The following is a 12594-nucleotide window of genomic DNA, read 5'->3' as shown; positions in this document are numbered from 1 at the left end:
GGGAGGATTGGGAGTGTGTGGGGAAATCGCATGGGAGATCTAATTACAGACTGGATCTGTGAAGGCCTTGGTGAGACCTTCAGCATACTAGACAAGGCAGTTCTTGTGACTGCAGATAAGCCATGCCCGGACTGCCAGGCGGATAGGTTTCAGCAATCTGTGATTGGTGATGATTCTGTGGTGGGTGGCAAGGTGCTGAAGTTGAGCGACTATAGGAAGATACAAAATGACTTGGACAAAATTTTTAGTTGGTGTGATGAATGGCAGCTAGCTCTAAATGTGGAAAAATGTAAGTTAAAGGTGATGAGTAGGAAGTAAACAAACCTGTAATGTTCAGTTCCAGTATTACTAGTGTCCTTTTTGACACAAGCAAGTTGTTTTAATATGTAGGCATAATGTTGCAAAGCAATATGAAATGGAAAGAGCATATGAGAACTGAGATAGGGAAGGTGAATGGTCGACTTCAATTATTGGGAGAATTTTGGGAATGAGTGTTCACTTGTAAAGGAGACCGCATATGGGAGGCTGGTGTGACCTGTTCTTCAGTACTGCTCGAGTGTTTGGGATCCATAACAGGTCGGATTGAAGGAAGACAATGAAGGCGGGCTGCTACATTTATTACTGGTAGGTTCGGACAACACTTAAGCATTACAGAGATGCTTTGAGAACTCAAGTGGCAGTTCCTGGAGGGAAAGCTATGTTATTTTCAAGGAACACTATTGAGAAAATATGGAGAACTGTTATTCGAAGCTGACTGCTGAACGATTCTACTGCTGCCCTCATCCATTGCATGTAAGGACCATGAAGATAAGATTTGAGAAATTATGGCTCATACGGGGGCATATAGACAGTCATTTTTCCCTTGTTCTACTTGTGTGTAGAACAGGAAAGGAAATGACTAGTAGCGGTACAGGGTTCCCTCCACAATGCACAGAATGTTGGCTTGCAGAGTTCTGTGTAAATTTAGATGCATGGGATGATGAAGAGGAAAATGTCTTGGATCGGCCACATATTACATAGGAATTGTCTGCACAGAGAATCGTGGAGAGGAAAGTACAAGGAAAAAGATGGAGGGGAAGAAGGAGGTTTGGAATGCTAACAGATGTGAAGAGTGAAGAAGCTACAAGCAAATGAAGGAGGATGTTCAGAACAGTGTGTCATGGAGGGCTTCCATTTGATACCTGTTTGAGAACAGATTTAATGAAAGAGGAAGATGAAGAAGAGGAACAAGAAGAAGAAAAAGAAGAAGAATATTTAATTACTGTAACTTTTTTCCTGGACTTATCTTCGTAATTTCCACATCAGTTTTGTTTTACATTGCTCCGTTGATTGTTAAAATAGAGGCTTCAAGTGCAGAATCATAATCACCCAGAAAGAGATGCTGTTTCAAGGAGAGGAAGCATGACAAAACTTCTACAGCAGGTGAAGGAGATCTTTGTATTGTAATGCATCCCGGAGATGACAAGCACATCATAAAGTTATGAAACAAAGATGAAAAGGATCTATGAAGAGTCAGTTGTAGGGTGTATTTTAAATTGCCAGCAATGAGTACAACTAGCCAATGGTGCTTTAGTAAAGCTAACACTTTATTAACAAATCATCACAGCCAACTAAATCAGAAAGAGTTGGTGATTACTACTGATAAACTGTAACTATAAATTTTCTTGTCTGGCAAACAGGTGCAAAATTACAGCTGTGAATGTACATAATAATGTTTGTATGTTTTCTTTATATAGACAGTTGTCTTCTAGATTTCATGTGTGGCCCTATACTTAATGTGCACGTAGGTTCCTGTTAATAGTAGGTGCAGTATTTATTTAATATGCACATAGATTCCTGTTAAAGGCAGCAGAATAAATCTTCTGTTTGGAAATACATCTTATCTATGAGAGGAAGGAAGGGCAGAGAGAAGAGAGAGAGTCGTTGGATTTGTGTAGTGCAGTTAGTCAAGGCGAGCGACAGTGAGAAGTCAGCCAAGACCTGTCATACTCGGTTATTGGCTTGTCAGAATCCGGACAACAGACAAAGAGCCGGTATGTGCCCAAGCAGAGCATTATGGGGCTGGCCACAAGTGACTCGATTACCTTTTAGCAGGTGAGTCCTAACCAGTCAAACATAGTGTGTTGCAGTACTCTGCTGTTGACGTCCTACTGCCACCTTGGGGCACCACTCTTCAACCCTTATCCTACCCACAGTGTTTTTCCTTGTCAAGCCCTCATAGCACTCAGACTATGCCTAGCTGGCCATAGTGCGTGCTTGGCCACCAGATTGTCCCAGCCCTTACAATGTTACTTCCATTTCCTTGATGCAAGGCTATCCTTCCCTATTTTTTATTCCTCTCTGCCTTACCCTTGGGTAGTCTTCTTGGCACTGATTGTGCTTGTGTCTGGTTTGTAATTTTGGACACTCATTTTCTTCCCGTCTGACAGTCTACAACTTTTCATTCTTAACTGTACGGTCCCCTTATTGGGCTTGACTTGCTATTCTTTTTCCAAATTTTACAGAATTGTGGATCGTACAGGGAAGGTCACCCCGTGTGATGTATCTTCCACCTCTTTTGCCTTTTTTCTTTGCACCCTTCGTTTCTTGCAAAGGTACTATGTCAAAAATGCAGCATAGTAGCCATTTTGTTGTGGGGGAGGTCATTAAGTATTTGCACGGTCGTATTTTCCTGACCATGCAGGAATTGCAATGTTGATGCCTGAGCTGGAAACATTCCACGCAAGCCAAGGAGTTTGTGCCCATAATGGCTGGAGCACAGGGCTCCGGGCAGTGGTTTAGTGACCAGGTAAGCATTGCTGCAGTCGGATGAAACCTGTGGGGAGAGTTCCTATTTGGAGTGGGTGTTACCATAGCAGAAGATTCACACACAAAGCTAATTCAGCTTTCTTCAGGTGGTGACCGTGAGCCTGTGATGAAGGAAGCTGGGACAATTTTACTTCCCCACATGTTTTGCCATCTGCCTCATTAAAATTCATTTTTTCATTTTTAACTAATTACCATTAACATACGTGAATATAATCTGCATTTTTCATAAAAGAGAAAGGTCGGCCCTCAGTTTTAAAGAAGATAACACCATATCTAATTTTGTGCTCAGTTTTATGTATGTAATTGATTTTCTAATTTATTTCAACTATTCGTAGTTAGTATCTTATAGGGCAAAATCAGTAATTGTTTTGTAACTTAAATTCTGTTGTTGACTTATAAACAAATATAAATTCTGTACTAATTATAAACATTTGGAAGACGAAATACTAGTTATCTTAAAGTATCTATTTAGCTGTATTCATAAACACGTTAGCAAAGCCAGCCCTTAATTAATGCCCAAGTATTTGTCAGTTTTGTCAAAAGCATTGTTTGCATAAAGATATTTCTTAATTTCATGATTTAAATAATTTGGCCTAACTCTTGCAGTAGAAGAATCTGTTAAGGAGACACAATTTTTCGATGTATTCAGTTAATTTAATGAGTTAAGTTTTAACTGTAATTTCTGTAAATTTAACTTTGAACAATGCGTAGTTTCAGTATTTATTATTGTGATGATATATAAGGGCCCGATTTTTGGTCACGAGACAGTCAGTCCATGGCCGAGTTTCAGACGAGTAACCTTTGTTGGTTAGATCAGCAACAATGCTTCAACTTAACTGTGGAATAAGTGTTAAACAATTAGACTGTGTGTAAAATCGATGACAGTGTCTGCTCCTTATGTACTGGATTTCAAGAACTGTGAAGTTTGTGGTTAGGTTTTAATGCTTGTAGATGTTCAACAGGAAACTATTGTAGCAGTATGTGGATGTTGGCCTGCAAACTATTAATGAGGCTTATGGAAAGTTAAACAATAGTGCACTGGCCATATATAACTGTGTGTTATTGGGGGGGGGGCTGTGAAAAGTGAAAATAAAAGACTGTGAAACATAATTGTGCATCTGTCGGCTACATCATTTACAGTAGACAGTACTGCACATCCACTCCATGTTTTTTCTGCAAATACGTCAACACTGAGGACAACAAATGAAGAAATAAAGCAAGCGGAACCGTTACAAGCCCGCAGCAGTCTTTTCAGATGGGAAAGGTTATTATAATGCAGAGAGATATGACCCCATGGCATCTCTTTCCATGGTTACACCATGGAAAGAGGGAGAAGCCAAATGTTTGGGAGCAAAATACTTCACCCAGTACTTAATATGTACTTGGTCTGATGGGAATACTTTTACTGCAATGAAATCTTTTTTTTTTTTTTTTTCTCCAGAACATTGAAAACAGATTTGGGGAAGTCAAGTCTCGGGGGGCTATGCAATATGGTTCACTATTAATTAAAACTTCCTCTGCTGCCCAATCTGCAGCTATTCACACATGTGATCATCTAGGTGTCATACCAGTGACACTACCCTGCATAAAACTTTGACAGTGGTCAAAGGAACTATCTTCCACAGGCATCTTACACTCTAAACAGATGAGGAGCTCCAGACTAATCTCCTACAGTGAGGCATACATTTTATAAGGTGTGTACAAAAGGGTTCACAAATAATCATACAGATGGAGGTGCCTTTATGTTAGCATTTGAAGGGAATATCTTTTTGGAGAATGTTAAGGTCATGGTGCACATATGTCATGTGAAACCATATATTGTGCCAGCTATGAGGTGCTTCAGATGTTTGCACATGAGGCATATGTCTTCCCACTGCATGGTGGGCCCAGAATGGGCAGTTGTGGATGATCACTCCATGAAGGTAGTCCTTGGGAACATTCACCTTTCTGTGTCACCTGCACAAACCGTCACCCTCCACATTTGCAGTTTGCCCAGTTTTCAGGAAAGAACAGGAGGTCCAGGAATACAAATCTGTTCATCATCTGTTGTATACTGAGGCATGGAAGAAATATGAACGCCTACACCCTGTGGATATAATGATCAGTTTTGCTAACATCATAACCTATACCCCCCCCCCCTTTCCCCTCCGCCCCCACCTGAACCTTCCCAAACTAGATGCTCCGCACCCACCTCTCCCACAGTTCCTGCGGTACCTTCTTCAGGAACCACTTCACACATCTAGTCAGAAAGCACTCTCTTTCTTCGACATCTACCAGTGACAGGGATCCTTCTCCGAATCTCTCTGTTCTTTCAACATCTATACTGAAGGCCTGACACCAAACAGTGGCTGAACGAGCCATGGCCTTTGGGTCCCAGAGCTGTCTGCTCTTCAACTGTCCCCATGCTCAATGCTGATAGACCCTTGAATGAATCGTGCGCACCAAAGGTTACGAAGGAAAAGAAGAAGAAGGATGAGAATCAGGACAATGCTCCTCTATTGTCCCCGGAAGTGCCAGATCTCCCTACACATTCGGCTCCTGAACCGATGTATGCGGATGTGTTTCCATCCTCACTGATGACAGGCTGTGATGCTGTGGCATGACCGGTCCTCCGGGGTTCTTCTCGCCTAACCGGGGTCACCAGTCGCGTGATCATTCAGTGGAATTGTAATGGGTGCTGCTGTCATCTGCAGGAATTGCAACACCGTATTTCCTCTTCTTCTTCAGTTTTCTTTGTTCTCCAAGAAACCTACTTCACTAGTAACCACTTTCCAATGTTCTGTGGTTTTTGTGCATGTGATCAGAACTGTGCTGGTCCCAGGAGGACATCTGGAGAGATCTGCACTTCGGTTCATACAGATGTTGTGAGTGAACTAGTTCCTCTTTGTACCTAGTCAACCTCAGTGATTACCATTTGCTACGTTATCTTCCTCCAGGCAAGCCATTTAGCTATGTTGACTTGACCACATTGATCAAACACCCCCTCCTCCCCCCCACCCCTCCGCTCCCCACCCACGTCACCTAACCCACCTTTTTTCCTGCTTGGGGACTTCTGGACACCACCCCATGTGGGGAACTACCACTTCATCTGGTTTGGGCCCTCTAATTGATCCTGATAGGATTTATCATGGATTTTATGAGATTTGAGATAATGCGTCACCTGTTTATGAACACTGTACTCCGAGATTTTAGATACTGCAGGTAGTATGCTGATTGACTTATAATCACTTTTTGATTTTGGGTTATTTGCAAATACTGGTTGAATTAAGCTGTGGTTCCACTTAGTAGAGTGTGTATGACTAACAAGAGAAAGATTGAAGATGTCTGTGAGGGCTGCAATAATAGTATCGACAATGTTTGTAATCATACCTACACTGTCCATCCAAAAAGTGCTGATATTGGTTTTATTCCTGATGGCTAAACAATGTGGGTGCAGTAACTACTGTGACAGTTTGAACTAGCAACTGTAAACAACAAATGCACATTCAACCAATCCGTTGTGAGCAAGAAATGTTAAGTAGTGGACTTGCAGCTATAGTGCATCAGTGTTGTTGTATTGCAATGGAACAATGAACTGAACATGTCAAAATCAAGTATTCAGTATAGTCTCCAGAATGTTTTGATGAAGAGAAAAGTGTGTGCAAAGTTTGTCCTGCACACCGTGTCACCTGAACAAAAACAGCGACACATGGACATCTACTGCGGCTTGATTGAAATGCAAAATGCAGACAGTTCTTTCCTGCAAAAAAGTCATAATGGGTTTTGAGACTTGGTGTTAAAATATGAATGTACCAAAAACAAGAAAGTTCAGAATGGGCCTCTGACAGTTCACTGAGACCAAAGAAGGTGATTGTGACACAGAAGTTGAATAACCTCGTAAAGAAGGACGTTTTTGTTAGTTTCACTTGGTTGTATGAATGTTCTGTGTGTTTACTCATGTGTGAAGAGACTGCGTAAACAGCTTAAGCATTGAAACCACCGTCTTAACGTTTCTGTTTTTTATTAATCAAGTCTTGAAACATTTTGGACTTACAAGGCATGATGACTTTGTCATTTACTGCTCCAGAAGGGATTCTTGTGATTACTTTCTGTACTGGACATGTAGAAAAATGTTTTAAGAAAAATGCATTTGGCAAGAAATTGCCACATTGTGGCTGATAACTTATTACAAATTGAAAATTGACTGCTATTGGGAAAAAATCCTTCACTCAATCAACAGAGGCTTGAAAAAGAATATCAGAGTTTGCTTTTACTATGCTGAAGGTGTGCAGTATTTTCCGCAGTGCTACAGAATTCATCACACTGTGTACAACAGACCTGGCATGGCTAGCTTCTGTGATTGTGGAAGGTGTGCTGCACTTCACTTTGTTTTGCCGCTAACTTCATATAGTTGAAAAGTTGGGTTTTGCTTGAAACTTCTGTGTGCAGAATAACATTTATTCATTATTTGGAGTAGTTCTGTTGTCAGTTGTGGGTGAACTCTCTATATGTGGACAGAACGTTAGAGGCACATTTTTCATAGAATGCAATATGCCTGCGACTAAATTCTCAGACTTGAGCATCTAATGCCATCTCATTGCTTTTATCCTGTCATGGAATATCTGAACAGTCATTTGTAGGGCATGATGTTAAATATTTTTAAGTCTCTGTAGGTTACTGTGTGAGATTTTCCTCTTGTGGTCTGCACTGAGTACATTAAAACTGTAACACTGTCAGCAGAAAGTTCTGGAGCAGAAGTCTGACTAGCGTGAATTATTTTATGTCATCTTTGTAATTATATGTATAAAGGTGTGACTGTTTGGTGTGTGATGGGTTATCTCCAGAGGTTTGATACTCACATATTTGAAGTGGAACAGTCTGCTTAAATTCTCTGCAGAATGAGATTTTTAACTGCAGGTCTGTATTTGTTTCATCCCTAATGATTATCTGCTCATTCTGTGGCACTAGTGAGGACAGTGCTGATGGGAAGGATGATAAAGCATCAATTTTGATGGTTTAAATATTATTTCAATTAAAGATTTATGATTAGATACATTTATTTTGAAAGAAACAAGAACTCTGCTTCCCTTTCACCATTTGCATCCAGTGTACTTACTACCTTTGATTTTAGATCAGAGCAAACATAAGCACCCACACCACCCCTGCAATGGGTTACACAGTCAGTCCTTAGGAGTGTATATAGAGCCAGAGGAGCTGTTTGGTTTGAACAATGTCTCTGAGTAAAGGAAAATGTGAAAATGTTATTAGTGGAACAAGTCATATAATTCGTCAAAGTAGAACCATTGACCACCACACATTGGCGTGAGTGACGAGCAGCTCGCAGCTGTATCCATTTGTAGCTGCCTGGAGTCTGACTTGTACTATAGCAACCTGTGGGCCAGTGTTTGCTGAGGCAGACTGGCAGTGTCCTGAAAACGTTTAGAAAATTGTGCCTGTAGTTCCTCCAACACAGAAATGAATTCATCAGAAGTTGCGTTCTCTCTGTCTTTAGAGAGCGTAGGGCAATGGGTGGTATTCATTTTCATGAGTTGTTCCTTCCACAATTCGAGTATATCATTAAATGCATCCACTTTTTTCATCAGATCAGAAATAAGCTACTACTCACCTTGCAAAGTCTTATTGAGAGCGTTCAAGTGTGCAGTCAGATCAACTAAAAAGACAAGGTCTGCAATCCATTTTGGATCTTCTAATTTTGGCTCTGCCTTTCCTTTTTCCTTCAGGAACTCAACAATAGTGAGTCTTAAATTGAAAAATCTTTTGAGGCATGATCCTCGACTTAACCAATGTATTTCCCAGTGGTAAATAACATCTCCGTACTCTTCATTCAATTCCATGAGAAACTGTCGAAACTGACTGTGTACTAAGCCATGTGACTTCAAAAAATGTACTATGGTGACTACCAACTTCATCACGTGCTCCAAATTTGCATACTTAGCACAAAGAGCTTCTTGGTGTACAAAACAATGAATTCCGTACAAATCTTCTGTCGATTGTCCTAGTTTTTTACGCAACAATGCTACAAGCCCATTTTGAGCACCATGAATTGCTGGCGCTCCATCTGTGGTGACTGAAACTAACATTTTCCAATTCAGGCCAACGGCTTCAACTGCCTCTTCAACTGCTTTTAGCAAGTCGGTACCCCTCGTTGTGTGTTTCATTGGTACTAAATCCAACAGTTCTTCCTTCACGTGCAAATTTGTGTCGACTCCACCAACGTAAATCGCTAGTTTTGCTGTGTCCGAAATGTCGGTCGACTCATCCAAAGCAATCGAGAGTGCAATAAACTTGCAGGCACTATCGATTAACCACCTGTAGACATCCGCTGCTGTACCAGCTATGCGGCGAGCTATTGTCTGTCTGGAAAGACTAATTTCACTAAACTTCTTTACTTCCAGTGGCGTCAAGAGTTCTGCCGCCTCAACAATACACTCCTTGATGAAATCACCATCACTGAAAGGCTTATTCGCTCTTGCAATTTTGAGTGCTATTTTGTAGCTTGCTCTTAAAGATAGGTCGCTACGTTCGGTTGCAGGCTAAAAAAAGGAAACAAAAATTGAGTGAACTCTAAATTCGAATTCTAACGGCAAATATGTACAAATACAAACATCAGAAACACAAAGATTTGTAAGTGGTACTCGCATTCGGTCCGTCTCGCTGCATAACACTACGTCTTCTTAATTCTGCCAACTTGTTTGATCTATCAACCCAACTAAATCATTAAGTTCTTTGTGTGTGGTGTTATAATGCTGTTCTATTGCAAATTTGCGGTGCCCGGCGAGTATGTGACTGCATAATAGACATTGAGAATTTTCATTCTTCTCTTCGAAAAAAAATATTGCAATTCCCATTCAGCTCTGAAGGCTCAGGACGTGTCACTACGCCACCTCTTTGTGAGCGTGTGTTCCATTGCAACAACCACTGTACAGTACTTATAAGCTTCCTACAAATCGCTAACAAATAGCGAGGAATAAACATGGCTGCCACTACGAATCAACTAATGCACCCTATGCCGGATGAAAAGATGTCGCATCGCACAGCTAGTCTAATGTCGCGCCGTACTGAGCAGTGCCGCGAAAGACCGAGGAAAGCCGAGTAGTGGCGAGGCGGACCGAGCCCTGGACGGCATGCATGCAGCACATCTGTACACGCGTGCAGTTTGGCACACCGTGGCCGTCCCTGCTGTAAGAGTTGTTTGGTCACATTCGCCATGTGAAGTTGGGCATTATCATGTAAAAAAACACCACCTTTTGACAGTAATGCTCGGTGCTTGTTCTGTATTGCATGGCGCAATTTCTTAATGGTTTTGCAGTAACCATGTGCATTGATCATTTGGCCCCATGGTAAGAAATCAGTGACCAAAATGCCTTTTCTGTCCCAAAAAATGGTGCACATGACTTTTCGAGGTGTCAAGATTTGCTTAGGCTTAACCTTCGTTGGGGATGAAGTGTGCCTCCATTCCATTGATTGCAGTTTTGTTTCAGAGGTGTCATACGATACCCAAATTTCATCCCCCGTGACTATCTGATAAAGAAAACCACCACCTTCTTCATTGTAGCGTGTCAAAACCTGAAGTGCACTGCCCATACGTTGTTTATTGTGTTGTTCAGTAAGAATTTTGGGTACCCAATGTGAGCTAAGGTTTTGAAATTTCAGTAACAATTTCATGAATTAGTGATCATGAGATTTGCAGAACTTCCATAGCAAAGGCACTAAGTGTAAACTTACGGTTGTGCTTAATCTTCTCTTCAATTGTGTGAGCCAGTTCATCAGTAACCACAGAGGAGCGTCCACTTTGTTCTTCTTCGTGCACTTGATCACGTACTTCTTTGAACAGTCTGACCCATCTTCTAACCACTGAATCACTCATAGCATTTTGTCTGAAAACCTCGCAGATTTGCCGATGCATTTCCTTTGGTTTAACTTTCTCTGCATTTAGGAAACGAATCACAAATCTGATTTCACACGCGGCGACATTTTCAATTACGGCTGACATTATAAAGAAGCACCACAAAGCACACATTGGCAGCAGCGATCTGGAAATGGCGCACATGTCTTCTCCTTGAGTCGGAGTAACTGCCGCGCATGCTCGGAACTGCGATCGTAGCGCTGCCACAGATAGAAATAGAAACGGAACTTACTTTGTGGATGACTCTCATATTTTAAGTGGCAGCAGTACACACACATCAAAGACTGTTGTGACTGGCAAGCTTTCGGAGCCAGTGCCTCCATCATCAGGGAGAAGAGTTGAAGGGGAAGGGGAAGGAAGAAGAGTGAAGGAAAAAGATTGGCGAGATCTAGAAAGAGTCCCCAACAATCAGTCTTTCCTTCTCATCCCATATGATAAGTCTCCCCTGACCCGCAGTTCTGGGTGACTTTCCCAAAATCTACCCCTTTTTCGCAGCCTCCCCAGTCCTTTTCTTCACCCTTCACCCTTCTACCTTCCCCTTCCCCTTCAACCCTTCTGCCTGAAGAAGGAGCCACTGGCTCCGAAAGCTTGCCAATTACAATAGTCTTTTATGTGTGCGCTCTGCTGACGCATGATGAGTATATGTTTTAATTATCCAATTAAATAATTTCATCAATAATTGATGGTTTTTGTTGTTATAAATGTATTTTAAGGTTTACATAAAAGACTAATATGTAAACTGGTGTCGTATCGCTATACTTCTTAGATTCTCTCCACATCATAATGAGAGGTTGCAGCCATGATCCATGGACTATGCTATAAATAACTAGCAGGGGCTTACATTCTCAAGTGTTATGAAATTTCAGAATTAGAATACACCATCTGGTATTAAAGATGTTAAAATTTGTTTGAACACTATATATTAAGCTCATCATATTGAATAGCTCTCTGAGTAAGAAGATAACTGTTTGCAAAACTAATTCTTGGTCAAGTGAATGGATACAAACATCATTAGCACAATATTGTGATAAAATAGCTTGTTTTGTTTGCACTTTTATGAGAAATATCTGATTTCAGATACAGGTCCAGTGATGAGTATTGGTAGATACATGGTTGTTTAACTGTTTTAAATTTAAATGCCACTGTGTAAATATAATGGAGTTATAGCTCTCAGTTTGATTTTGCAATAAGAATTAATAATCATTTCAGGTCAGTGGCTAATTGAAAAGGCAAGACCAGATATTACGAGAAAATTTGAAACAGCGCTCTCAGATGACGTCAAATTGATCCCTCAGTACATTTACCAATGCAATGCTCAATATCCTACGTAAGTAGTGTAGCATGCAATGTCATGCATTTGTAGTATTACTGTTGTTTACCGGGTCACAGCACTGGCTGAAAATAAGGTGAATATATAATTTGTGCAAAATATCTGAACTAATATTCTTTGTAAGGAAAAAGAAGAAAAAGAAATTACCTTTACAAAAGAACCTATTGACCATGCAGTCTTATTTTAATTCTGACAACCATATTTAGCTTCCTTGCAATCATTAAACTGAATTCTATGGTAGCTCTTCAAAACGGACGTTATTGACTTTCTTTTGTGTTTTTGTTGCCCGTGGAAAGTTAAGCCCCAACCTTCCTTTCTTTTGTGGAATGTAATACGTACATGATGCCAAACATTACTCACCAAGTAGGAGAGGCTATGAGCAGTGGACAAGCATGTAGTGAAGTCAAAAAATCGTAGCTTTTGGCCAAAGTTCCACTTCAGACATCCAGGTTGCTACTTTGGAACAACAGAACTTGTGACGTTCGCCTGCTTTATTTCTTCGGTGATAGTCCTTGATGTCAATGTACTGCATTGTTATACTAGCTGAAAA

At 40.8% G+C, this 12594-nt stretch overlaps 1 protein-coding gene across 3 annotated transcripts in view; it reads left to right on the top strand.

The window, feature by feature from the left end:
* The window catches only part of LOC124615908 (1-acylglycerol-3-phosphate O-acyltransferase ABHD5-like), a 103209-nt gene that overhangs the window by 45609 nt on the left and 45006 nt on the right, over positions 1-12594 (top strand). For all 3 annotated transcript variants that reach the window (XM_047144083.1, XM_047144084.1, XM_047144085.1), the window contains one exon: positions 11924-12041. In XM_047144083.1, coding sequence (XP_047000039.1) covers positions 11924-12041 — 118 coding nt within the window. The remainder of the gene's footprint in view (positions 1-11923; positions 12042-12594) is intronic.

The sequence above is a fragment of the Schistocerca americana genome, chromosome 5 (assembly GCF_021461395.2).
Source record: "Schistocerca americana isolate TAMUIC-IGC-003095 chromosome 5, iqSchAmer2.1, whole genome shotgun sequence".
Lineage (NCBI taxonomy): Eukaryota > Metazoa > Arthropoda > Insecta > Orthoptera > Acrididae > Schistocerca > Schistocerca americana.
The sequence above is the reverse complement of the archived record's forward strand: the minus strand, read 5'-3'. Positions and strand labels throughout refer to the sequence as shown.